At 38.2% G+C, this 27,474-nt stretch overlaps 1 protein-coding gene across 1 annotated transcript; it reads right to left on the reverse strand.

The window, feature by feature from the left end:
• Window positions 1-237: 237 nt before the first annotated feature.
• RAB38 (RAB38, member RAS oncogene family) lies at window positions 238-24,518 on the reverse strand. Its single transcript, XM_071733331.1, has 3 exons — window positions 24,030-24,518; window positions 15,996-16,276; window positions 238-5,004 (listed from the first exon to the last, which is right to left on the reverse strand). The coding sequence occupies exons 1-3, from the start codon at window positions 24,232-24,234 to the stop codon at window positions 4,852-4,854; spliced, it is 639 nt and encodes a 212-aa protein (XP_071589432.1). The 5' UTR covers window positions 24,235-24,518; the 3' UTR covers window positions 238-4,851.
• Between the last annotated feature and the right edge of the window lie 2,956 nt (window positions 24,519-27,474).

Consider the following 27,474-nt stretch of genomic DNA (forward strand, 5'->3'; position numbering starts at 1 on the left):
AAGGTGGAAAGCTTCTGTCTCAGATATGTAATCCTTTAATGAGTGTGAACCAACAACTTAGATGGCTTAAATGAGGTTATACAGAAAGTAAACAATCTAAATGTAATTATTAAAATATACATATATAAATATATTCAACAGATTTGCTACATATGAAGAAAGCTGAACTAGCTTTTGGCTATTTGTATGTGCTTACCTTAGTTAATGAATTATTTTTTACAAAACACTCATATTCCATTATTTGTCAGAAATACCATATTTTATTACAACAAAAACCTGCTGTCACATGCATAAATATTGGTGCAGTAAAATATATTTTCATTGATTGTTTCCTGGTAATTGACAAAACATTGCTTTCCCCACATGTATTTAACGACTTCTTTTCATCCAGCTGGACAAGCTGTTTTAAGAAGTAAAACAAAACTGCTATTAAAACGCACCTACACCCTCTCTCCCCCTATTATATGGTCAGATAGATTAAAATAGAAGAAAAAAAAATCTGAAGAAAAATTGCTGATGTACATTCCAGCTGCATAACAAGATACTGTCCAGAATAACTATTCTTGAATAGAAAATTTCAGTGAAAACATATGACCTAAAAAATTGATGCAGAAAAAGAACAAAGCCTGATTTTCAAAGTCCAACTGGCTTTCTGTGGAAAGCTCAACATGGTCAAATAAATAATGAAATATCTGGAATAAAAGAGTATAATTTACCTTTGACTCCACCCATTTTCCTATGTATCTGCTTCCCAAGAGAGTTGGGATCATGAGATTCTGTTTGTATGGAGCTTCAAAGATGGAAATTGAAACACATTCTGTCATTACTTGTGTTGTGGCTGAGTTGATAAGTGAAGCCTTGGGTTGGAAATGCTGACTATCATTGTTCATGAGCATTTGGGGCTGATCCCACATGCCCAGCACATCACCTGCAACATAAGGTAATGATCCTTGGTGCTGGGACACTCAGAGGGGCATTTAGATTGAACTAGAATGAAAATTAAATTTACATACAATATGCAACATCTTTCCACACTTGGAAGGCAATAGAGACCCGTGCCTTTTATTACTTATTACAAACAGAAGGGGAAAATGTTTAATTTTGAAGTGGCCATGCAATTAAGACACTTGGTCTTTAATGGCAGCAAAGAGGACATAGCACAGAATGAATCAATAAAAAACAAGTAAATACCACCTGTTAGGGACTGATATATTATAATTAAATTTCACATTTGTTCCTGAAAGGGTTTTGCTACAAACTGGGCTCATTAATTCTAAATTAAAGTTTTTATCCTGGCCTACCCATCACAACCCCTTCTAAAAGATTCTGTTTGCTAGATATCCAGGTATCATTCACACATTTATTGTGTTATAGAAAGAGATTTGACATATTCTTATCAGTTCAGTACAAATACAAATGAGTATTTGAAATTATATAACCTCCTAGGGAGTCCTGATTCTTCATGTTAGTGTTCTAATTCTTCTGGTGTAAACGTGTGACTTTAGAACTTATATCTTGTATAGCCCATGGTCTAGAAGTTGGCCAAATTCTGTCCACCACCTATGAGAGGTGGAAAATCTGCCCCAGAATTCTAAATATAGTGAAATATGACACAAGTGAAACAATGCGAACAGATAATGAGTTCATAGTTTAAAGCAGGTTTATACAACACAGTGAAGGAAAAAAAAGTCTATATATATTTTATGTGTTTTATTTATGTGGTTTCTTAAATTGTTATACCAGACCTTTAGCCATAGTTCTCAAAAAGTTGTGAAAGTTGCCATGAAAGTTACCATTATGAACAGTGAATATTGGCTAGAAGCCACCACAGACAAGTGATCTGAGGATAACTAAAGAAACGTTAGCAACTGCTATGTTTGTTAAAAGCTGAGCACAAATTAATTTTTGGAAGACATAACAACTTCCTCTGCTTCACTTGAGACATCCAGATTTATAATTTAAAATATGGAGATCAGCTCATGAAAATTTAGCCCTTTAGAATCATAGAATCATAGAACTGGCTGGGTTGGAAGGGACCTCAGAGATCATCAAGTCCAACCCTTGACCCACTGCTGCGGTTGCTAGACCATGGCACTGAGTGCCACATCCAGGCTCTTTTTAAATATCTCCAGGGACGGAGAATCCACCACTTCCCTGGGCAGCCCATTCCAATGTCTGATCACCCTCTCTGTAAAGAAATTCTTTCTAATATCCAACCTAAACCTCCCCTGGCACAACTTAAGACCATGCCCCCTTGTCTTGTTGAAAGTCATCTGGGAAAAGAGACCAACCCCCACTTGGCTCCAACCTCCTTTCAGGGAGTTGTAGAGAGTGATGAGGTCTCCTCTGAGCCTCCTCTTCTCCAGGCTGAACAGCCCCAGCTCCCTCAGCCTGTCTTCATAGGGTCTGTGCTCGAGTCCTTTCACCAGCCTGGTTCACCAGCATCCCAAAAGAGATCAGGGTATAAATTAAGTGTTATCCTTAATCAAGTGTCCATACAACTTGACTGAAATAATGCTTAATGCTTTAAATCTGAAATAGCTGTCATGGCACTAGTTCTAAATTTCAGCTTTGCTGCTGATATTATTAAGTGGGTACCATGACATCCATGCAGCCACAGTTTCCATTTGCAACCCATCTGCAGCTAAACTCATCATCCCATGTCCATTGCTTTATAACCTCCACCAGGTTAAGTGAGGTGGAATAATTTAAGCTAATTGTTGCAGCACTGACAAGCCCTGGATAGATTTAGAACACTAAGGCATTACAGCACCATGTATTTATGCTAGAGGGCACTTCTATTTCATTCTGAGCAGTAACAGATCTTGGCATTTGTATAGCATATATCTTCAAAGCATGGTGCCAACAGTAACTTTCAAGGAGTGCTGTGAGGTAGGTGTGTACATCGATCCCTATTTTACAGATGAGGAAACTGAGGCAGAAAGGTTAAGGTATTTGACCCTGATCACAGCAGGAGTTAAAGGTTGTTTAACACAAGTGTTAAAGGCTAACACTGCAATTAAGACAACTGGAAAGTTGCTCTCCTCAGAAAAAGCCAGCTCATGATATATTTGGAACCTTTCATCTATTTGTGTGTGTGCAGATTAATTCTGCAGGTGGCTTTTTATTTTTAGAAACACAGACCTTGCTTTCTTATTCTAAAATTCTGAGACAAAAAATATATCAGTTTAAGGCTTTAGGAAGAGCACATAAAAAACTTTGTCTCTGTCCCTGGGTCTCCTCTGTAGTGCCTATATAGCAACAGAACATTCAGTAACAGGCTGAACTTCAGAGGCACAGGAACCTCATAGGTCTCACCAGATAAGATCAGCTTGAGGATTTTTTTTTTTTAGATTTTGCTTACCCAAAGCAAAATATTTACTAGCCTTTGAGAGTTTCACTACTTCATTTCTAAGTGAGTATTTGGTTAAGTATTGCAGTGATGTCTGCAAACACAAGAGATCATGAGATTCTGCCTCCTCCCCTCCGTAGTGTTACACATCCTTAAGGACAGAAACCCAGCTCAGAAGACAGGTCCTGCCACAGCAAGTTCACAGCTTAGGAGGGAAAAGGCTGAGTAGGAAGAAGAAAATGGAAGTGATTTGTCTATGGCAAAATTTTTCTTGCAGTGATTTGCAGCCAGTTGTCAAGACTTCTTGACGAGACACACTTGTCTGAATGACTCTCCACCCAACCACTTATTTTGTGAGACTCTGAAAATCACCCCTTTCATTTCCACAGTACAGCTCAAAAAATTCTGCACATATTCCAGGAGTGTTTCTTAGGATGGTTTCATTTTGCTTCCTATCATCCTTCATATAATTCTGGTGCTTAGAAGAATGTTATTAGAAAGCAACCATCCTCCTATTCAACCTACTGGCATTTCTGAAAAGCTCAGCTGTTACATTATTGCGTGGATAGTGAATTTCCCCAAGAGAATCAACATAATGGAGGGATGCATACAGGGCCTTATAGAGTCTGCAGCATTTAAACACAGAAGGATAACATCTGTGGGGATGAAGAGGAAGGAATATAATCAGTGAATGCTTTTCAGAGGAGATGCTGGCTCTCTAGAATAGATAGGCTTCCTGAAAACTCTCAGTCTTTTCAGTTATGAGACTGTATCCCCAATTTCCTTTTTTGTCACATGTTGCCCTTGCCTTGTTTCATCTTGCTTTGCCTGAAGAAAATGTTAACAACCATGAGAATTTAACTCTTCATAAAGAGGCAGTAAAAATTAACTTAGGTTTACCCTCACAAAGCTGAGCTCTTCTGGATATCTGAATGACTTGGAAGATTATTTCATGTTCAGTCCTGCCACTTCACCCAGGAGGCTGAACTTGCAATAGTTCACTGTGAACTTTTTTGTTGCCTCTTTCTGAAAAGCCATGTTTTGTTATCATTATCTTCCTTTATGAAACAAGATAATTCAAGTGTGAGGGGTGACAAAAAAGTGTACTGATGACAGCTGCCTGGTCAGGGTATTGAGAAGACAGGCTGGAGGGCCAATGAAAAAGTAGTGTATTACTGCAGTCACATCACAAATATGAGCTTTCAGAAACCACATAGCAATGAAACAGGTTCTGATATTCCTGTTGGTGCTATCCAACTGGGAAAACATGGTAATCAACATGAGACTTATTTGACCAGTAGACAGAGACAGTTTTGACTAGTTGCTTCCAATGAACAGCTCATAAAAAAATTTAGCTGTAAAAAATTATGGAAAATTTTAAATATATTTTTGAGGAAATTACAATCTGCTTATGGACAATCTAGGCAGACTGGATACGTTGGATAAAGTATACATTGTGAATCATAGTTGTTCAGCTTTTGTAATAGTCTAGAAGTCTCTTAGGATTTAAAGCAAGCTGAACAACTGACAATCTTGGATGAATTCAAGTGTGGCTTTATAATATCTGGTTCCTCAGACTGAACTGGATCACTCTCACTAGCAATGATGTGTTTCACCAAGCATCTGGAAGCTTCATCGATGTTTATATTTTCCTGCAAGTTAAAGAAAAAGAGAGGTTGATTAATCAATATTAATTATACCACGCTGCATATTCCCTGTGCATAATTAATGTTTTTTCTAGGCAACATCAAAAGTTTATTGTCCTTAATAAACAGATCTCAAAAGCTGAAGGTATTATATAATGCTAACTGTGGCTTTAAAGTTAGCTATGTTTATATTATGATGCATATCCTTTAAATTATACACAGAATTTACTTGAAATTACTCCAAAATATTGGTGATTTGACTGCTACAATAACATAAAAAAACAAATGTTAGATCAATGCCAAAGACATATTCAGATTTTCAAATTATTAATTACCTATCAGCAATTACCATCAGCTCTCCATAACATTTATTTTTAAAGCTTTTCCCATAATTTCAGGAAGCTTCTTTATACAATGCTCAGAACCTGTGATGAGCCAGATTCATTGGATAAGTTATACAATCTCAAGTTATTCACAGAGCAGCAAAAAAAGTTCTATATCATTTGGAGTCCTCATTTTTGTGGAGGTTGGCTCATCTCCAGTACACTGCTTCAGAAGAGCTGTATCAACATTGATTTCATTTGTAAGACAGAAATCTTCACTCTAAAGGTTTAGAACAAAAGGCAAGGCATCTCTTTTCCTACATGTGCCTTACTGCAACAGCACATTTGATTTCCAGCAACTCTTATTCTGTCTCTAGAATAAAAAATGCTGAAGCAGGCTGATCAGTGAGACTCAGCACAGTATATAGATTAAGCAGGAATACTGAGTATGGATTTTTTTTTTTTTTAATGACAGCCCCTGGTGTGTTTGGAATGAAAAGTCAGGCTTTCTGGCCTTAAAGACACTCTTCTACTCTAACTTTTTGCACTGGTAATCTATGTTATATGATAGGAGATGGAAACCTCTCTAGCTTCACTCTTCTGGGAAGTCATATCACACAACCACCTGTAGAAATGCTTACAGATGTATATGTATATTTATGTATAGGCACATAATCCTACTCTTGCTACATAAAGATTACCTTTTTATTTGCAATCTAAGATTACACAGACTTCCAAGCTGAATCTGAAGCCTGTTCTACTGAGATCGTAAACACCCATGCACACAATGCCATGACATCTGCCTTCAGCAAACACTCAGCATCAGTTCATCAACACTAATAAAATGTAAAATTTAGCATTTTAAACTTTTTTTGCTCATGCATATTCAAGACAATCTCAGATAAGTATTAAGTACAGCTATAAGAGAATGAAAAGTGTGTGTGTTTCAGTAGAAATGTTACAATTATATGATGATCAAAAGCTATGGTAAAGCAGTGGATTCTGTGAGCTTGATTTTCAGTCCTTTTGAAATTAACAGCAAAGCACTGACTGTCCCTTTGAACCACAGTGAAGACCTGATATCTGGGGATCTAGCTGAAAATGTTAATCAGTGCCAAGATTTCACAGGTTTCTTCAGCTACATGGAAAACTAAATATTTGATCTTAGTCTTCTAAAGAATATAAGTTGTTTGAAAAAAGAAAATCTTTAGACAATTCGTTTACACACTAAGCCCTAGAAAGTAACACAGAGCTGGGAATCAGCTCTGTTCTGAGATGTTAAAATGCTGAGGTATCACACAGCTTTCTCAGACCAGACAAACAAATTCCTCAAGCATGCACCAAGTCTTATTCTGAACACTGTGAAATTTTATTAGAAAAGAGACAATGAAAAATATCTCTCAGTACTTCTTAGAAAACATGTAAAAAGCTTTTATATTTGGCATGTCTTTATTATTAATGGACTAATAAGCACATCATTTGCCCATGTGCTGCTTTTCTCCCTGGATGGAAGCATGCATCTTTTCAACAATGTCTTATGGGCCATTTAAGATTGGATGCAAAGTGACTAATGTTCAGATATATTAACAGAAACCCTCTTTGTCAAAGGCTTAATATCAGAATTTTATAAGAGTGGGAAAGGAAGAAAAAACCCAAACCAACAGAAGCATAAAATGTGTATAAGTGGACACCCTTCATCCCACTGGTGATGTATGTGCCATACCTGAGCCTAAAAATTCAGAAGGAAAAAGCAATGCTGTTTGACTTCAGCCAGAACTCAAACTAAAGTGAAATTTGATTATTAAACCTCATTTTAAACTTATATATCTTTCTGGAGGGAAGAAAACTAAATTTGAACATGTAAGTATTGTTTTGACATAAAAAGTCAAAGTATTTAATTTGGGGAATATGAAAATTAAAACCTTCTGGTTTTCCACATTGGTCCTTTTAAATGAAATTATTTACCAAAGGTGACCCATAATCATTATTACATCACTATTTGCAATTTAGATTGAGTTTGTTATTTCTCTGGTATTAGAATCAGACAGATATTTTCCTCATCTCTGCCCATTTCCCTTGAAAATGGCTTCAGTTCCAGTTCTACCTTCCTCTCTGTCAGGACACCATCCCTTTAGACTCACTGACTATGTTATATCCCTGAGCTTTTCCTCATCAAGCAAAAATGGGCTGGGTTGCAGGGATTCCTTATTTAAAGTGTTCACACCCATGCATTTAAAATTCTGCCTTCTGTCCTGTATAAGAGGAAATAAGTCCCATACACAGTGTTGGATCAGAGAGGCGTCATCTCATCCTGACAATTTATATGAACTGCCTAAAATGCATTAAAACTTCTGCTGCAGTACAAGGGGAACAATAGAGGAAGGGTGACTCTGGCAGAAAGCACAGCTGGTTTTGAGCTTGTGTCTGGCTCCTGCCTTCTCCCAAGGTTCAGCTGACAACTGGTACATGGTACTGATGAGCATGGCATGTCAAGTCACTTGCTGCAAGGAGCCTGTGCTCATGCCAACAGAGCAGCTCCTGCTCTCCCAGCTCTGCCTTGACCGCTGCCTTTCTGATGCTTCTGCTGCCTTTTGTTACAATCCTGACCCTATGGTGTCTACTTCAAGGCCTAGGTCTGTGGATCAGATGTTGCTGTATTCTGGTGTGCCTAATGAAATATTGATTTCTGCACCTCCCTTCCCAGAGTGTGTTTTACAAAAAAAAAAAAAAAAAAAAAAGCCAAAATCAATAATCTGCTAGGCAGCAAAGCAGCTACAGACAGTGCAAGCTGATCTGCTATCCAAACACAGACAGCCAGAGACCTGGTGATTTTAGAGAGCAGGAGGTGTCTAAAGGAAATCTAGGAAAGGACAGAGAAATAGGAGCAGGTGAAAATCCACACAACAAATATGAAGAAACTGAGAACCAGGGCACCTGATTGGACAGAGATGTATAATTGACACCCTACTGACTGTACTGAAAAAAGGAAACAGCCCCCCTGATGCCTAAAATTAAAATGCATCATGTTTAAAAAAAGAAGAAAAAATGTATTTTAAACAACAGAATGAAAAATTTTTTCACTGGGTCTCTATGTTAAAAATGCCTTAATTGTCATCTCCCTTATGGCTTTTTCTCCCCAAAACACTACAGCAATTATGATGATTGCTGCAGTCCAGACTTTTCCATTTTTCCTTGCCTTGCATCTCTTTCTCTCCTTCTCTTCTTCTCTTCTCCTCTCTTCTCTTCACTTCTCTTCTCGATTTTCCTAACTTCCTTTCATATGCAAATTTTTTATGTCATACTGAGGACCCTACTCTGCCTCCTTGGTGGAGCCACTTCTGAGCATCAGTTGTTCAGGGGTTATCTAGCTCTTCTCATGGTACTAGATCAAAACATAATGCTATGGTTTGTTTTACAACCTCCTCTGAGGCAATTTCTACCTTGACAATTCTTGAAACACCGAGAAAAGTCTATCTACCTACACTACTATTAAGGCTGCTTCTTCTGCAGAACCCCAAACAGAAGAAACTGGTCCAGCATGAAGCCGGGTCCAGCACCTGGTGTCTAGTTGGAAAGTGGAAGAAGGCACAATTTGAAATCTTCTGGTAATGTATGTGTGCAACAATTTTCCTTTCCAAGACTTGTGGGAGACTTTTTACTGCAAGACCAGGAAGAAAGGATCTTACCTATATTTTGGTGCCTTTGTTGCTATCAGTTTTCTCTTTCTGTTTTTTCTCTACTTCTCACACTGACGTCCTGATTTAGGATGCTAGATTTACAAAACCTTTTTCTGAGCACCTCTGCTTGCCTGGTCCCATTTCCTTTTGCCTAACCCATTTCTGTGATATTTATGCCTTAGCCAGCTCCAGCATCTGAAAGATGCTGTTGTTGTCATTGATGCGAGAACTAAGTTGTGAATCCAGCCCTAAGTGACTTCCCCTGCAAGAGCAAGGACTGAACCCAGCTCCTGTAATGAATGATGTTTGACTGCTTGAGTCAGTCTTTCTCTTGACCTCATCAAGAAGGGATGCAAAAGCAAAAATCAGCACATGCTACTCTTTATTCATTTACCAAAAAAAAAAACCAAGGAAAAGAAAATAACTCTGAGCAATCTGTGAAAGCCAGAAAGGAGCACTGGAAGAGACAAATGAAATTTGTCAGTTTTCTTTGTAGATTGATCTCCTTCAGATGTAACTTTTCAAACGGCAGTTTTGTGGAAAGGATAGCAACTCAAGGCAGGAAAGGAGAACTTATGATTTAAAACCTTTGAACCTATTGCTATGGGAAGTTATGTCATAGTCTTGCAATGCAACAATAAGCTGAAGGAAAAATAAATACTATATTGAATATGCCCCAAAGCAGTACACAGGCTCAGCAAGCTTCTTTGCATTTTGGATTGCTTTTTCTGTAATCTCTACTGCAGATGTAGAACATTAACATTTAGAGCATTCCATGTTAATATATGAAATAAATCCCCTTTCTACATTTGGGTAGTTTCTTTCTCTGGCTGAATATGATGCTTCTAAATTTCACCTTGAAAGTCAAGCATAGTTACCTAACATGGGCACTTGGGGAGGTCCAAGCCAGCTCTACTTAGAGACAGAACCTTAGACTCTGCTGCTGAAGCAGAAGGAAATCAATTTCTCTTATGCAAACATTTACAAATTCTAAAATATTCAGATATTTGGTGTGAGTCTACTGAGAATCATATAGATTTGACATTTTATTTCTATAATGCACTAAAAGCCAGGAGCAGAGATATGACTTTGAGATGTTTAAACCTGAACTCCCCTGTAACAAGCAACCTGAGAAAACAGCTCCACAACTTTGGAAACCACTGTCAGCAGAGCCTTATTAAAATGCTGTTCCATCCTGCTGTGGATGTATTTCTAGAAGAACACCAATATGCAGGTTAAAAGCCATCTAGATGCATGAAATTAATGGATGTGAAACACTGTGATTGCAACCCTGAGAACAAGGTAATTTCTGTAATTGAATTTTTAGAGCTGGTATTCTGCAACAAAATTGTTGGATTAAATGACCTCCAGAGGTCCTTTCTAATTTCAAAAGTCTTTTCATTCTGTGACTTTTCATCTTTTGGCCAGCACTAAATAACATATTTCATAGAAGTGATCTAGAGAGATATAGGACAGCTCTAATACTTGTAGGATGAGCTGAAGCAACTCATCGTCTCTGTTACAAGAAATAAACTCTGCAGAGGATTCTGTACAGAGTGACTGTGTACCTGAACTGAAACCTTCTGCCCTAAGTGTCAGCTTCATTTCTTGTTTTTATGGTAAAAGTTTTTATGGTAAAAGCTCAGGCTCTGTGTGATGAAATCGGTTAGAAACTTTTTTGAGTGAATCAAAAAGACAATGTATAGAGCTACATATCCCTAAAAGTCTCAAATGGATTGCTTTGGTTTCAGTTCCCAGATCAGCAGACCAGCTATAGTGTGTCAGCCTAATTCACACACATGTCCAGATCCCATTTGGCTTTCTGGAAATTGAAACCACATACTCTGGTCTTCAAATCTACTGTATAGCTTGGGATTTTTCAGCTTTCCTAATCATTGTGTAGTCAGAAGAACTGAAAAATCTATGATCTAAAGTAAGGCTAGCAGAGCCTGACCCATTCATGGGGTTCACAGGTAAGATAAGCAGAATTGCTGTCCTTGCTTTATGGAAGAGACTGGATGAGACAACAGTGACTTTCTGAAGCTCACTCAGACTGGTGGCAAAGAGGACTCCTGACTTCTAGTCCCGTGTTTGGGCACTGTGACACACTGTGGGCTATCAGACAAATGCTGGAGAAAGGACATAGTGTTTAATATCCATGTTTCCAAAAGGAGGAAATATTTTTTAATTTTTCAAGGTCCAAATAGGATGTGTCCAGATATCCCAGAGAGTCAGTGTTCATAAGGACAGGGTTAAGGATCACTTAATGAGTCTGGACATCCGTAAATCCATGGATCCTGATGGGATGCACCAATGGGTGCTGAAGGAACTGCTGGATGTCATTGCTAGGCCGCTCTCCATCATCTTTGATAAGTTGTTGGGTAACTCCAGATATATAAGGAAGAATTTTTTCACTGAGGATGACAGAGCACTGGAACAGTCTACTCAGGGAGGTTGTGGAGTCTCCTTCCCTGGAGACATTTAAAGCCCACCTGGATGTGTTCCTATGTGAATTGCTATAGGTGACCCTGCTCTGGTGGGGGTGTTGGACTAGATGATCTTTTGAGGTTGCTTTCAACCTCTAACATGCTATAATTCTGTGATTCATTCAGTCTCCAGGCAATGATGATCAGCAGATGTGGGGCTGTGGGTTTTAATTGGTTTGGTAAGGATCTGAAAAGCACAACTACCAACCTCACTGGGTAATCTGGACAAAAAGTGGATGTCTTCTCACCAAAATTTGCATTGTTGACAGCGGAATTACAGCAGGGACAAAATGAACCTGGGCATAATCACAGCACAGCCATGGCCAGTCATAATGTATTTGGATTTATTTCTGAAGCAGTTATTTTCAGATTTTGTTTTGCCTAACTTGTCTGTTTTGATGCACAAGTTCCATTTTCATTATCAAGTGACAATAAGCTTGAAACCATTGCTTTCTGATGTATGGGAAAAGCTTGCCTCTTTAAACTACAAATGGTGGTGAAAACAGTTTCAAGGCTTGGAAATGTGAGTGGAGCTCTCAGCGACTGTGACCACATGATGGCTAAATAAATGTGTGACAGGAAGGAGAAATTTCCGTGCTTTAAAAAAAATGCATCTTTCACAATAATGTGGTAATGAAATTTATTGAAGAATTTACTGCTAAGTATTGTTTCGTGACTGTCTAGTCTAGCTTTTCAGTTTGCAATAACATGAACCAACTAAATATGCATATATAAAAGAGACCAGGCTCTCCACCAGATATATGGTGATATGTATAACTCATGACTACACTGCACTGTGCTGCTGCCCAACAAGGCTGTTCTTACATGGAAAACTATCAGAAAAAAATCTCCTACTTTTGTATGGAGTAAAAGATTGAAAGAGATTGAGTATCTCCTTTAAATTAATGTAAGAAGTGAAAATAGTACCTGAGGATGCATCAGGAGGCTCAAATGTTTTACAGTGAAGTTGCTAACTTAAGGAAAACAGCACCAGGGAATAATACAGGGATGATTTTTTGTGTAGTCTGCCAGACAAAAGTTGTGCTGCAGACAAAAATTTCTAACCATCTACAGCTTGAAATATGGTTGGCATATATATAACATAATGCTCTCTGCAAGGCAACAAGAACTAAGAGATGTATTTTTGTAAATAATCACCTTTGGTTTTCCAAAGTGCATAAATCATATTCAGTTTGCTCTGAAGGTGATAATGTTTCCAAACACGTCTCCAGAAAACCTCTGGAGATCTAATTATTCCAGGATACCATATGAACAAAACAAAAACAAAAAACCAACCAACCAACCAAGCAAAAAGTTATTACTTATTTGAACTGCTAAACCTGCTAGCTGCAATATGATGCTCAGAGTTATCCTGCTTCAGAAAAGAGTTTCTATTCCCTATAGTAAACAGAGCTTAGTTTTTATTTTCCTCACACCAGAGTTCAATTATTTACTATGCCCTAGGCTGAAAGAATACCAGATATGTGTAACTTCCAATACTTAAGAATAACAGTAATAATTACTTTTGTTTAGAAATAAAATGGGGGGGCTTTAGTTTAGAACTTATACCAAGGGGGAAATTATTCTGATATAACTTAGCCTAAATGGTGTGATTCTCCTATATTGAGTGGAATTACTCTTCTTTGCATCATTTTAAACTTAGAAGCCTCCAGCTCCAGGTGGAAAGCATGTATGGGGAGTACAGAATAGCAGGTCCTTGTCTTAATCTATAGCAGGAGAAAACAGTCTGATAACAGTTGTGTGTGGCTTTTGAAGAAAAATCTTGCCATAGTTGGATTACTTTCTGTTCCTATATGATTGCACTGTTAACCTCAGAAACATTCAGGTTTCTGAAGTAGATAAAATAAGAAGAATCTAGATATTTCCTCAGTTAAAATAATCTGAAGTCTTAATTTTATATGGCTTAGAAAAACTTGGAGAATTTTTCTTCTGTGGTGATTTTATTAAACTTTTGCATGTTCTGCCCAAGACCAGCTCCATCATTGTGGTTTGAAATTTTTTCTACATTGATCCTCTGCCATGACCTGCAAAGTCCCTTGGCACAATAAATATGATTGTTCTTCTAAAGAGGTGGATAGGTGCTTGCTGGAGACTGACATATGGAATTCATGGTACAGATTTCTTTCTCATAGGCCAAAGAGAAGCCACCAGCTGCAAGACTATTAATGCAAACCTAGAATAGTGAAACTATGTCGCTGTATCCTTTAAACAAGGGTCCATCTTGTTCATTCTCATTTTCTTAGAGAGTCTTTTAGATGCAAACATTTTAAAACAATCTAGTATTCATTTCTCTCCACATGACTTTTGTGGTGGTTTTTCCCTTGGGCCTTCAGTTTTAAGTGAATTAGTTCTTGTCCCCAGGAAATACAGACTCAGAAATGAAGAAAAAGTAATTCTGAAGAAAACAGCATGTAAGGGATTACACACCAGTGGTGAACTAGATCCCAAACACTCACAACCAGATATTTCATATTATTTGTATCCTGAAAGACAGCTAGACACCTAGCAAAACATTGGAAATGGCCAGAATCTCTCATCGTTATACAAATAACATTATTTTGTCCTATAATAATCTCCTAACTCTCCAGATCTTTTACTGGCAGCTGCCATCACAAATGCTTTGTTTTTAGGAAAGTTTTGTTGTATCTTGTCTTTTTTTCTTTTTTTTCTTTTTTTTTTTTCTTTTTTTTTTTTTTTTTTTTTTTCTGTAACAGTTAGCTTTATGCCATAATCATCATGAATAAGCAGAGTTATTATCCTCTTTCTTGACCTGGACACTGTCTACAGTAGAAGTTAGGGCTACTATACCAGAGGAACATTGGATTCTGGTGGCCTCACCCAGCACAAATCAGTGAAGAATCACAGACCTGAATTCAAATGAGGTCTTGCACACGCAGCATGGGTATTATGCTGTTTATAGAGCAAGATAATTTGCACATTGACCTAGACCAAAATGCCTCTCTACATATGGCATTTTGAAGAAACAAACTCATTTGACCCGTTTCAAGACCCATTCAGTGGGAAAGCAAAGACACTGACACCAAAGACACAAACCCATAGAATAATAGAATGGGTTGGATTGAAAGGGACCATTTATGGTCCACTAGTCCAATCCCCCTGCAGTGAGCAGGGACATCTACAACTACATCAGGTTGCTTAGAGCCCTGAGCACCATGACTTTGAATATTTCAAGGGATGGAACATCTACCACCTCTCTGGGCAATCTGTGCCAGTATCTCCACTCTCATTGTAAATTTTTTTTCTTATATTTAGTCTGAATTGACCGTATTTTAGCTTAAAAAGATTATCCCTTCTCCTGTCACAATAGGCTCTACTAAAAAGTTTGTCCCCATGTTTCTTTTAGGCCCCTGTAAGTGCTGAAGGCTGCAATCTCAGCCCAGACTCCATGCAATGCCTGAGACAGGCTAGGACATCCTGCCAGTCACCTGCTGTTATATCTGCTGATCACAAGTGAGACTTCTTTTAAATATAAATGTTTAAAGAAGGAGTCAAGACCAGAAAAGTACAATACAAGTGTATACTCCAAAGATTCTTAAGTAATTTTCATTAAGCACTTAAAAGAAATTAGACAGCTGAATGTAGCATTTTGGCTTTCAGTCTACTCACAATCTAGGTCAAGCTCAAGACAAACTGTTTACATTTAAAACATTCAAATGTTCCCTAGAGCTGTTAATGATGACACCAGATTTTATAATCGGAGGAAACAATAAACACAATATCCATTCAACTGTTGTGTTCAAATTAGTATTTCATATGCCAGCTATCCAAATCTTGCATGCACTGAGATTGTGTAAGATATCTTTAATTGATGTGTAGGACCACAGTACCTCAAGCATTTATACTCTGAAAGTCCAAGTTCCCTTTCTCATTTTTATTTCCACTTTCTTATAGGTAGCCTGGAAATTTGGAAGGAATTGAACCTCAGAGCAATTCATTCAGCACTTTGTCCACTGATCTTTCCTTCCTCCCAAAAGGCTTTTGAAAATGAGAGTTTAAAACTAAGCATCATGCAAGCATTATGGTAGGCTGACTTTTTTGCTAGAATCTAACACAATAGAATTATTGTCTCAAATCAGCATTTCTCAGGCAAAGTGGTTATATAAATATTTAGAGACAATGTTCACTGTTGAGAATTATGAAGAATATTCTCATATCATTCATAAGAGTAAGTTTTTTGTGTCTAGCCAAATGTCATCTTCCTCCCCAGGCTACTGCACAGTAAGCTGTTGACTGATTACATCCTTTACTGCTGGCGCATCATATTAGAGCAGCTGTATTTCAGAACATTCCATTGCATTTCCCTTGCAATAAAAGGTTGAAAAGAAATTTAAATGTATTTACAAATTCACCTCTAATTGATTGCATGAAGAGAGGAGCTTTGCAATGTACACATTTCAACTGAAGGAGCTATTTTAGGAACCAATTTCCCTGTGCTTGGAGAAATATTTGAAAAGTAATGGAAACATTACCTTGGCTGATGTTTCAAACCAGCCCACGAACCCATTTTCTTTGCAGAACTGATCCATCTTGATGCCGTTGTTGATAAGAACATCTATTCCCTGGTCACATTTGTTTGCTAAGAGGACTGTTGGCACAGGTTTGCCATTTGGAAGAACCAACTTAGAGTCCAAATCCTCTTTCCATTTTGTCACCGCTTCAAACGTTGCAGGTCTTGTAACATCAAAGACAATAAATGCCCCCATGGCCTCTCTGTAATATACCCTGGTCATGTTTCCAAATCTTTCCTGACCTGTGATGAAGAAAGTAGGAAGGGAAAAAGAACAACACCATCTTGTAAAAATCACTGTTCTGAATCAAAGTCAATATTCCATGTAGCAGGTTTTTGAGAACATTATTGAAGGTAGGACTTCAGTTTGCAAGTATTTGGAAAGTACCATTTGTCTAATGGTACTAACAAGTACCACACTAAACTCATTTGTATGATAATACAAGTCAGTATAACATGAAAAATTATGTTTTAAAACAAATATCCAAGGAAATTTTATAGCTTTAGGACAAGCTTGAATTTCAGTGTACAGTCTTAATAAGATGAGAGATTTCCAGGTTTGGGGACAGTACCAAGGGTCTTAGTTTACATTTTAGGACTTTAAATGGGAGTAAAAAAAATATAGGTATCAGATTGGAAGCTCCTTGATACTACGGAATTTTGCAGGAAGCATCTAACACAATCTATCTGCTCATACATGAGGAGGATTCACAATATTATTATGCAGGTGATAATAAACCAACAGTAACAAAATTAAGCTCTGGAGCCAACCCAGGCACAAGAGTCATTATGAATTTACTTTTATTGGAAAATAAAACATAGAAGTGAAAAAGATGAATTTAAAGCCTTACAAATTTGAAAACATTGTAAGAAATAGCACAGCAAAAGCAATACAAAGAGATGCATTGCTCTTTAGTGAAAATATCTGGAAGGAGATATTTTACAGTAGAACTGTGCAGAAGCTTTATGATTTCGTTTGCTGAATCCAGTGTTTTCTGGAAAGCTGTTTACATAATTTTTATGAGCTAGCAATATTATATTCAAACACAGGCATCTCTAAATATCAATTATTTTATATGATTCGCAGTGTACAAATTAACACACGATGTTGAGGTGTGGCATGTTGGTAACCTCTGGATTTTTTAATATATCTGCTGTTTTCATGGGAGATTTGAAAAAGCATTTACAAGGTTGGAAAAAAATTACATAGAATATTTCTTGTAGTGAAAAATTTCCATTGATGTCTACTGCTGAGCTGTGATCTCAAAATGAATTATAGTTTCCTGAAACACCTCACCACACAGCAGTCTTTAAGCAGCTCTTGTATTTAACCATATGCTTCTGTAGCTGAGAAATGTTGGTATGAAAATAGACAACATTAAATGGAAACCTGTTTCTAGCCTTATTTTCTCTGTGCGCATAAGTGTGAGTAGGTTAGGAAGACAAGAAGATTGACAGTCTGCCTCTGACCCTTAGAAGGTTACCTGTTGAGATCATATCTGATAGAAATTTTTCTGTCAAACGTAAGGCTGGGTTGAGAATTGAAGAGTGCTGATTCCTGGGATTCTAGATTATGTCTAGACTAGTCAAGTATCATCTGTGATATTTATCTTCAGTTTTATGCACAAGATGTTTCAGGAAGGAGAAAGACATTCACATGATACAGAAACCAAAAGTGGGTGTCTGTCTTCTCCCAGTCATGTTAGGCTTTTTTTTTTTTTACCTTAAACAAACACTGTGTCCATTGATAAAGCAAGATAGAAATATATAATTTGTGAGAAATAGGAGGTCATACTGAAGTTTTCTTATGGCTATGGTTTATTAAAATGTCTTATGATTCCTATCAGTGGGCTAATCAGATGAATGTCTAAGTCATGTGCTATTCAATAATCTCCTTGTTGAGCAATTTTTTTCATCTGCAAGAAGGTGCCTTCAAACAAAAGTCAAGGTCTGAGTTGAGACTTATCGGTGAGGCAAGCAGCACCCTACAGACTTAGTTTTTGATGTACATTCTATTTCTGTGGTACTTTATATTTCTTTCACAAAGCTCTTGAGATGCTTGCACTGTAGGAGAGATGTAGGTGATGTAAGAATGGCTAACTGCCAAAGAAAGAAGTTGGGTCTTACACATATTTCTGGGGACCCAGAGCTCTAATATAGGTGGGAGATGTCATAGAACATGAATTAAATCAATAACCTGCAGCATAAAATCCTTCATCAAAACCAATCAAAGTTATTAGAGGAATAACAGGATCTTGTGATGTGATCTGTCTGGATGTGTAGTAGCCTACAACGTTTTGACAGATGATGTGTCACTGACTTCTCTTCCTGATTCCATCTGCTTTTGCAGATACCAGGGTTTTTCATTGCACAGGGAAGCCACCGTGTTTGTCAATAGTTTTCTGCAGGAGGACAGAGCTCCTGCATTAAATTTTCATTATTGGTCACTTCAAAGAAAGAGAAAGAATGGGGCTGCTAGTGAACAAAGTACCTAAACACTTTCTGAAGAGGACTTTTCCTCCATTAATAAATGAATATAGTTGACATAAAGGCATTATGCATCTTTGAATGGAGGAAGAGGTGGTTTATAAACCACGGACTTTTATGTCATTTGCACAGAGGTTTTTACTTTAATTTATATTGTGAAAATAAGTGATCTCCAGTGTCTGCATTGTGCTTGGATAGCTAAATATCTAAGGACCCAGAAGGACCATTTTTTGTGAAAATTCTCCCTTCTATCTTAATAGACGAGGCTCCTAAAATGTTTTCATTTAGTTGAATATCTCATAAAAATAGTCACTGTTTGATATATGAGAGGTGTCAGAATCTGGCCTTATGTTTTCAGCAACACAATGGCTCAGACAGTAATTAGGCTAGAAATTAGATCAGCCATTAGGCATCCAGTGGTATCTCGCAGGCAGCCTTGAACATTAGAATCTGCTTTTTTGCAAGAAGGACTGGGGAAAATGGGGTTTGCTTTCATTGGAAGAGTCAGAAACTTGTGAAATGCTTGTTTGATCAAGCCCATTGTACTTTACTGCATCCCTTGCAAGGCCACTGGCATCTAGCATCAAGCCCCACATGCCTGATGGCCTTTGCCCACTGAGATGGTGCTTTATGCTGGGACTCATAAGCTCCAATTTAGGTTCTCAAAAATTAATTGGGTGTATCAAAAGCTAGGATCCCTTTGTAGCCAGAGACTGAAAAGAGAGATGTAGAGGGCATCTTCTTAGCAAGGACAGAATTTAAGGGTGGTCACATAAGCTTCATTATGGAGGTATTTAATCTCTTCCTTCAACATCCTGGCAAACCCAGGTTGAGTAGCTATAACTAAATGGTTCAATAGAAAATGTCTGACTGTTAAATCAGGTGAATCCTACCCCACTTTCAAATGAACCCAGTGAGACCTAGGTGCCAAATCAACAAGATTCCCTTTAAAGTGAAGGACTCCTTGTCTGAATGGCACCTGCCTGAATATTTATCCTAATATTTGTGGCAATCTACCACAGGGAAAGGTATAATTTCATGGGTTTAGAGCAATACAGCTGAACCTTTATAAAAATGCACCTCACATAAATTTTCTATGACTTGCACAGAAATCTACAATTTATCTCTGATAAAGTTATAAAAAATAATGATAAAGTGCTAAAACTCAGGTAATTTCCACCATCTCACCTGTAGTATCTGACATATAGAGCAAGATAAAAATTTATTAGAACTGCCTAGTGCCCAGTTTTACGATGGATTTCACTTCTTGAGACCATCCCTCATCCTAAGAGGCAAAAGCTTCTGGGAACCACTCTCCTTTACAGTGGGACTTCAGCTAAGACTGAAAATATTCTGGAGATTTAAACATTTTGTTTACCTTTCACTTCAAAATATCTTCCAAGATTTCAACCCTTAAATTCAAGCCACTGTCTTTATAGATTGAAAGCTAAGCAAGTCTTGACATGGTGTAAATACATCATTCCATAATGTGGAAAAGCAAACTGACAGTAGGATCAGGCCCGTGGATCCTACCACAAATCTATACTAAAGTAAAACCATCACAGCAGGGGACTTTTTTATGTTTGCAGAACAGTAATTTCAAGTTAACTTAGCCTAGAAATCACCATGACTATCTTATTTATGCAGATGTACTGCAATGCTTAGCAGCCACTTAAGATTCTGAACCACTGAGGATGTGCTGTGCCTGGCATTAGTGAAGGGTCTGTTTACTCCTTCTAGAGCTCAGCAGTCTTAAAAACTTTATAGTGGCAGTCTGTTTGCCTGTATCTGTGCAAAAACTCCTGTTTCTGAGGTGAAAGTTGCAGGGAAAGGAAACAAAACTGTTCTTCCACTGATGCTGTGTGGATCTCTCCACTGAGTCAGGTCATCTGTTTACAAGATAAGATCCAGCCTTGTAAAGGCAAACCAGCATTTCTTTTTATGAAATGAATAATCCAGCCCACACATCCTCAGCAAGAGGGATAGCAGTGATGCTGACATGGCTGTGAAAGTGTGGCAGGGGAGGAGGAAAGCTCTGGGGTTCTGCTCTCTGCCCACCACAGCTCACAGAGCTGCTCCCTGCAGTAAATCTGCAGCTACAATTGCTCTTCAGAGAAACCTCAGGGATGTGTGGGTATGAAACATGGTCAGTAGTGCTGAGGGCAGCCTTGCAGAGAAGCAAAGAGCAAATATAGCTGGATCTGCAGTCTGCAATAGTTGGTTTCTTTAAAAGAAGTCCCAGCCTGCATCTGCAGGGCCATCCCTGCCACAGCTGCTTTGTTCAAAAGACGATGAAGAGTTTACTTCTGACAATCCATTAATTAATTTAAAGAACACTCACGGAGAGGCAGCAGAAAAGATAAGGAAACACAAAAAAATTGACAGAGGAGCAAGATTTAAAGATGTATCACACATCAGTAAAGGTGATGGAAGACATTGAGAGGGACAGAAACACCAAAACTGAGAATCTGGGACATTCAATGAAGTAAAATGGAACCATTGGAAGGAAATTAAAAACAAGGAAAATTTTTTCTGCATACGTGTCCTTCCACACAAAATACTGACAATTTAGTCTCTTGAAACTTTAGGCACTTGATCAGACATAAATTCATAGATTTTAATTCCAGTGTGATGTTAAGGTTGCCACAACATTATAAACCATGAAGGTTTGTCCAATATTCCCTCAGGAATAAATTATCTTTTTAAAACCACCAAATCTTAATGTAATAATATGTGATGCAGAACCTACCTTATCTTTGAATTATTTTTTTTTAATTCTTAGTTATCCTTACTGCTGCTCAGCATTTATCACTCAGCTAAATAAATGCAGGCTCAGTGTTTAGCTATTAGATCTTATCACGATTTTGTTTATCAAACTAAAAAATACAGAAAGATATGTTACAGAAATATAAACATTTAACTATGAAATTAGATGACACCAGATGGACCAAATTTGCTTTTTCTTCCTATGTCTCTAGGGGTAAACAAGGGTAAACTGCTTGGTCCCACCATGGCTGGAGTGTGCCACTCCTACCATGAAGTCATCATGGATGTAATTCCTACCAGTAATGTAGATAAGCTTGAAAGTTGTTTTACTTAACAAATTTCTGATAAAATTATTTTTGGGTTGTTAAAAATTTACTATCTACTGATCCACACAGTGAAGTGCAAGGAAGAATACATGTTATGCTTACTAGTAAGTTCACTGGCTGAACTGAGGAGGTGAGGATGTAAGAGTTAAAATGATACCTAGTAGATATATATATACAAATACATATATCTACACTTACATATTGACACATTTTCAGCACTTGCTTTGATTCAATATGTCCTAATTCTAAGACAACATCCTTCAGTTTGGTTAGATATTGAAAATTTATTGCTTTATCCCCAAAAATAAACAAGACCTAATAACAAATATTCTGTCAAAAGAGACAGAATGTTCTGGAATCAGAGATTTTATTTACTCCCTCTTATCCTCATATATTTATGTTTTGCAAGTAGTGATATATGAGCAGCCATAGCCAGGATAAAACACTTTCATTCCCTCTATATTTCCAACCAGTTTTACCTCACTTTCATTTTTAAACAACTTTTTTTTTTTTTTTTTTTTTTTTTCCATCAGCCAGATGCCTTCATTGTGATAAATTCTATACCACCACCGTGCTGGTCTGAATTCAGTGTGTTACTTACAGAACTTATTTTCTGTATACATCAACATCTAAAGCTCCTTACACTGGAGTCATTAAAATGAGACAGGGAGTCTTCTTATTACCAGCCACTGTCTTGACCTTCAGAGAGATGCTTTGAATTGAGCAATTGATATGAAATGTAGTACTATGCTGCAAATCTCTCTGTCATGTGTGATAACTCAGAAAGCACGCTAGTCATTCAGCACTACAACTTGGTGTAATTGCTTTTGCAGCCTGACTGAAAGCTACATCATATGATCTGCCAGCACATGATTAGTAGTATAATAAATCTCTGAAACAAGGCATGCAAATGCATTCTTTAAGTCCCCGATGCATTCAGAATTTGCTATTAAATGCTTTTTCTCGTGCAGCAAAGTTTTGTTGGATGTGTACCTATTTATGGCTGTAATTGGTCATTGGTGAGCAGTAAAACAACACTTTTCCCATTGTTCCAATTTTTAATAAAGAAAACTGAGCATATATTTCATATTATCAAACTGCAAGACTATACTGATGTGCAAAAAGGGCTGAGGTGAGGCATGCTTTGCATAAAGCAGTGTTGTTGTATAAGGTCTAGTACCTTGGTGCCAAATTCAGAGCTCAGACATCAGGCAGCTAAGTGCAGAAGAAAGGCACTCCCTCCGCCAATAAGAATGTCAAGAATTTTCTCATTTCACCAGTTCTACTCCGTGCTGTTCCAGACCAGATCACTGAACCCACAGCTCAGGCCACAGGCTGGCACAGTTGCCTAACAGCTGATATAATGTTCAGCTCTGTTCCTTACTTAACAAATGTAACTTCTTAATTGAATTCAGTTCTTATAACACCCTCCTTTTTTGCTGGAAATGGTTTTTATAGCTGTACTTGGATTCCTACGTACACTGGACGGAAAATGATTACTTATAGCATGTGAAGTAGGACATCAAGACAAACTATTAGTTTGTGGACTGAATAAAAATTATTAATTATTAGTAATGAGAGCGGCAAAAATAAGTTGTGGTTTTAGTTGGAAGCCAAGTATAAAAACTCTGAAACATGAACAGCAACAATAAGAAATATGTGGGGTTTAGGGTTTTAGTTATGTAAGTACACAAGGATAGATGTACTTCTTTATTTTTTTTATTCCTGCCCAGAACCTTTTTTTTTCTTGATGTTGTAGTAAGGAAAAGTAAACATGAATAAATACATTTTTAACAGCAGAATTGTTGCCAAATAGAGATAATTCTCTTTTCAAAGCATGCCAAAAATTATGTTTCATTGGGATGAAGAAAGGAAGGTAGAGAGGAAGAAAAGGAGGAAGGAAAGAAAGGAGGAAGGAAGGTATTTTGACCAAGTAACTGAAATATACTTTTCCCTTATTTTTTAAACTATAAAAGTAATTTTAACCAACTTATTGGCTCCCTCTCCTCTTCCACAATATTAAACAGATGTAACAGGACATTCTTGTTAGTCTCCCTTCCATCACAGAGTTGTGGTACTCTAATGAGGGAAGCTGAACAGTGGCAGCTGCAGGGAAAGAACTGTGAGTTTGGAGAGAGGTGCCCATGTCCTTGCACATGTCCAAGGGCTTGGGAGAAAAATCAGACAGGGCAAGTTGCATTCACTCTGACATCCTTTTTTTTTTTGTGGGTCTGCTGGCTTTAGGGAAACCCCAACATGTCAAGCTGCCCCTAGAGTTTTCTGTCCCCGATTTCCTCTCTCACACTGCATAGGCAGGGGGAGTTTCCAACTTAAAGATTAGTACAAATGAGTCTGGGTCTGTATTTTGTAATGTCCCTGGGTGCATTATGGAGCAAAGGGTTCTCCTCTGTACTCACCCGCAATATCCCAGAGCTGCAGCCGTACCACAGTCTCAGCATCCCAGCTCAGCACCTTCAAAGCAAAGTCCACCCCGATGGTGGCCCGGTAGTGGGGGGAGAAGTTCTGGTGGACATAACGTTTGATGATGCTGGTTTTGCCCACTCCCAGGTCCCCAATCACCAGCAGTTTGTAGAGGTGCTCCTTCTGACTGTGCTTCTGCATCTTTCCTGTGGCTGCGGCTGCTCCCTGCGAACTGATTGCATGCTCTGCCCGAGGAATCCTGCCAGCCCGCGGGGGAGAGAGGGAGTGAGGAACCAGGGAGGGAAGGATAGAAGGTAGGTGGAGGCTCTTTCTCTCTGTACGGAAGCAGGATCACCAGGACCAGCAGGCAGCCCTACTGGGAGATGAAATAAGCGAAAGACTGGGGGAAGAAAGTCTCCCAGAAAGTTTTGTGCGTTTGTGTGTAAAGGTCAGCACGAGGTGCCCGGGATTAGTCCAGCTGCTAAAGACTTTTCAGGAGAATTCATGCAACAGTCCTGTTCCCTGTTTTGCTCCTTGCTGGAAGGACAGTGTTTCTGTTGTGTGCTAGTTTTACATGCTTTTTTTTTAAATCGCTATCTTTTTTTGTTATAATTATCACCCTGTGCTTGCTTCCAGACATCTCTAAAATGCCAGTCACCACAAAAAAGCAGAAATCTCCTTTCAAAGGTTTCAAGCCTTCATTAAAGTGCAAAAATTAAACCAACGTGACTTTAACTTTGGATGTGATTTAGTTTTAAACAATCTAAGTCAGTGTGAATGCAGTTCTTTGAGTAGAAGTGGTGGTTTTAGCAATATAAAGCATCTTTACATGTGTCAACACAACGAGGTCTGGATGAATTTAATTATAAGAGATACAGAATTTTAAATTTCATTAAGATAATTGTGATTGTCTGCACCTATCAGCACACTCACATCTGCTGAATGCAGCATAAAGATTATGTTTTGTTTTTTTCATACAACTATACTCTGAAATGCAAAAAATGCAGATTTATCCCATGACTCTGATAATCAGAAGTTATGAAAGCACAGCAACACAAGAGCATATGAATGCCAGTTTTTCAACAGTCCTCTATTTTCCAAAACAAGTGATATCAAATTTGCAAACAACTGAACACATTTGAGTAAATGACTGACATAACTGACCCTGTATTTTTAAATGAAGCACCCAGTGACAGTTTCAACTTGGCAGCTTAGCTGGAAACATCTCTTCATTGCCTAGAGGTGTTCGATTATTTTAACAGTTTAGATAGGAAATCTGCAGAATTTAAATACTGTGTGAGGTTATTTTTACATTTACTGATGAACCTGTTAAAATAAAAACACATTTTACACTTACTGAGCTATTATATGATGGAATTCTTATCCAAATGTGCACTGAAATGGCATTAGAAATTTGTCATCTGTCCAAAACCTGGATTTCAGCAGACAAAGAATTCAGAACACTTAAGTTATGCAATCTTTTCTAGCCAATCCTTAAACTCAGTCTCTAAAGTTTGTAGATGTACACATACACAAAGTGGAAATGGGTAATTTGAGGATTTTTTAAAATCTCAATAAGAGGTCAGTAACATAAATTCTCTTTCCAAAAGTAAGCTGTAATTTGTATTTTTCTGTTTAGAGATAAAATTTAAAAGGGCTTAGCCTTCTTAGCTAGAGACATCATAAAAAGACTGTGATTTGAGGAGAAAATCAGTTTGCTCGAATCAGTTAATACATTTTTGTGATTCAAGCTTTTTATTGTTGCTACTGTGTGGTCTGTGAATCTTCCCTGCACAGCACTAGCGTTTTCAGAGAGGATCCAATACCCAGGCACTTCTCAGAACTCTCAATTCAACTTTCAAGTTGAAGATTCCCATTTTACAGATTAAAAAAAGAACAGGTTAAGAGGGTTTGTTAACTTAGGAAGTGAAGAAATTGGCCTTTGGGTGAGGCTGAAATTACACCTGATCTTTTATCCTTTTGTGATGCTGGCCAGTGCTCAGCAAACAGTGCACAAGACATCAATGTGAGCAGATACTGGGTAACTGGAGGAGGTTTTAGGCAATTAGTAAGTAGTTAGAAACTGGCCTACACCCAGGAGGAATGAGGCTTTACCACCCTTACAAAGTTTTTGTTAGCATTAGCTAACAAAACATCTCTGGATAATCGTATTGCTTAAGTTTCCAATTCTTCTTTGAACCTGGCTAAATTCTTGGCCCCAGCAACACCCTGGTACAATGAGCTCCTCATAGGCTTACTCAAGGTCACACCAGTAGTGGTAGGGCTACAAGGTGTTCAGAGCTGGGGTGAGCATGTAGGAGGCTCCCTTGCATTTAGAGGAATGATTCGCTGAGCTAAAGTGAAGCATGGACTGATGTGTCCTGCTGAGTGAAAGATATACCCAGATCTCACTCCATGGTGAACTTGGCTTTTATAGACACTGACTGCTGAATCCTCCTGAGGTGGGATAAGGCCCTCACAGTTACTTTGCTCCACCTTCTTGGAAGACTGTTATCACATCCTCAACTATGGGTCTCCTGGTTTGGCGTCATTGGGATCTGAAGGCAGGGGGGCAGGGAGGTGTGGATGTACTGCTCATTTGCAGCTCTGATGTGGGAATAGTAAGCACTGCCATCTGGGAAGGCTGATACTTTTGGATGGTCATGTCTTAAGCAATCACTGCCAGGCTTGTTTGCTGATGCCAGTTAATCCCTTTCAGGCATACAACCCCATTACTGTGACTCGATGATTTGCTACAGGCAGAGGTGTCCAGGGAAGCGTGCATAGCCTGGAGCTGATGCAATGTCATCTGTCAGAGCTGAGTCTGCAGTTAGGGGCAGCCAATAGAACCATAAGAGCTTGCATTTGCCACCCATAGGTAGGTAGTTAGCAAGGCTCTGCTGACAGGGAGCACCTTGTTGAACTGGGAGAACTAGATGGTGTCTCTGAACCCTTCTTTTGCTGCAACAGGTCCTTCAGTAATGTCCAGGCAATAAGAACACGTAAAAGTGCCACCAATTCTGATGATATTTCAGTGTTACTTGTGCTTTCTCTGGTAAAGACACACATTTCATTCTCTGTTAAATCATGCATGACAGATTTTGTAGGTGGGGTTACAGCACTGGTGGACGAGAGAAGAGCAACACATGTAATTTACCTGGACTTGTACAAAGCGTTTGATATTGTCCCACAAAATATTCTTGCCTCTAAATTAGAGAGTTACAGACTTGACAGATGAATCACTTGATGGGTAAGGAACTGGCTGGATGGTTGTGCTCAGAGTAGTGGTCAATGGCTTGATGTCCAAAGGGAGATCATTCTGGCACTCTTGTGAGTCTATATTCCCCCCTGGTCACTTCTTCGGGATACCACCTCTTCTATGTTTCTTTTTCATTTTTTACTTTAGTCAAGAACCCTTTTTCATCCATGCAGGCCTCCTGC

Source organism: Heliangelus exortis, chromosome 1, assembly GCF_036169615.1.
Source record: "Heliangelus exortis chromosome 1, bHelExo1.hap1, whole genome shotgun sequence".
Lineage (NCBI taxonomy): Eukaryota > Metazoa > Chordata > Aves > Apodiformes > Trochilidae > Heliangelus > Heliangelus exortis.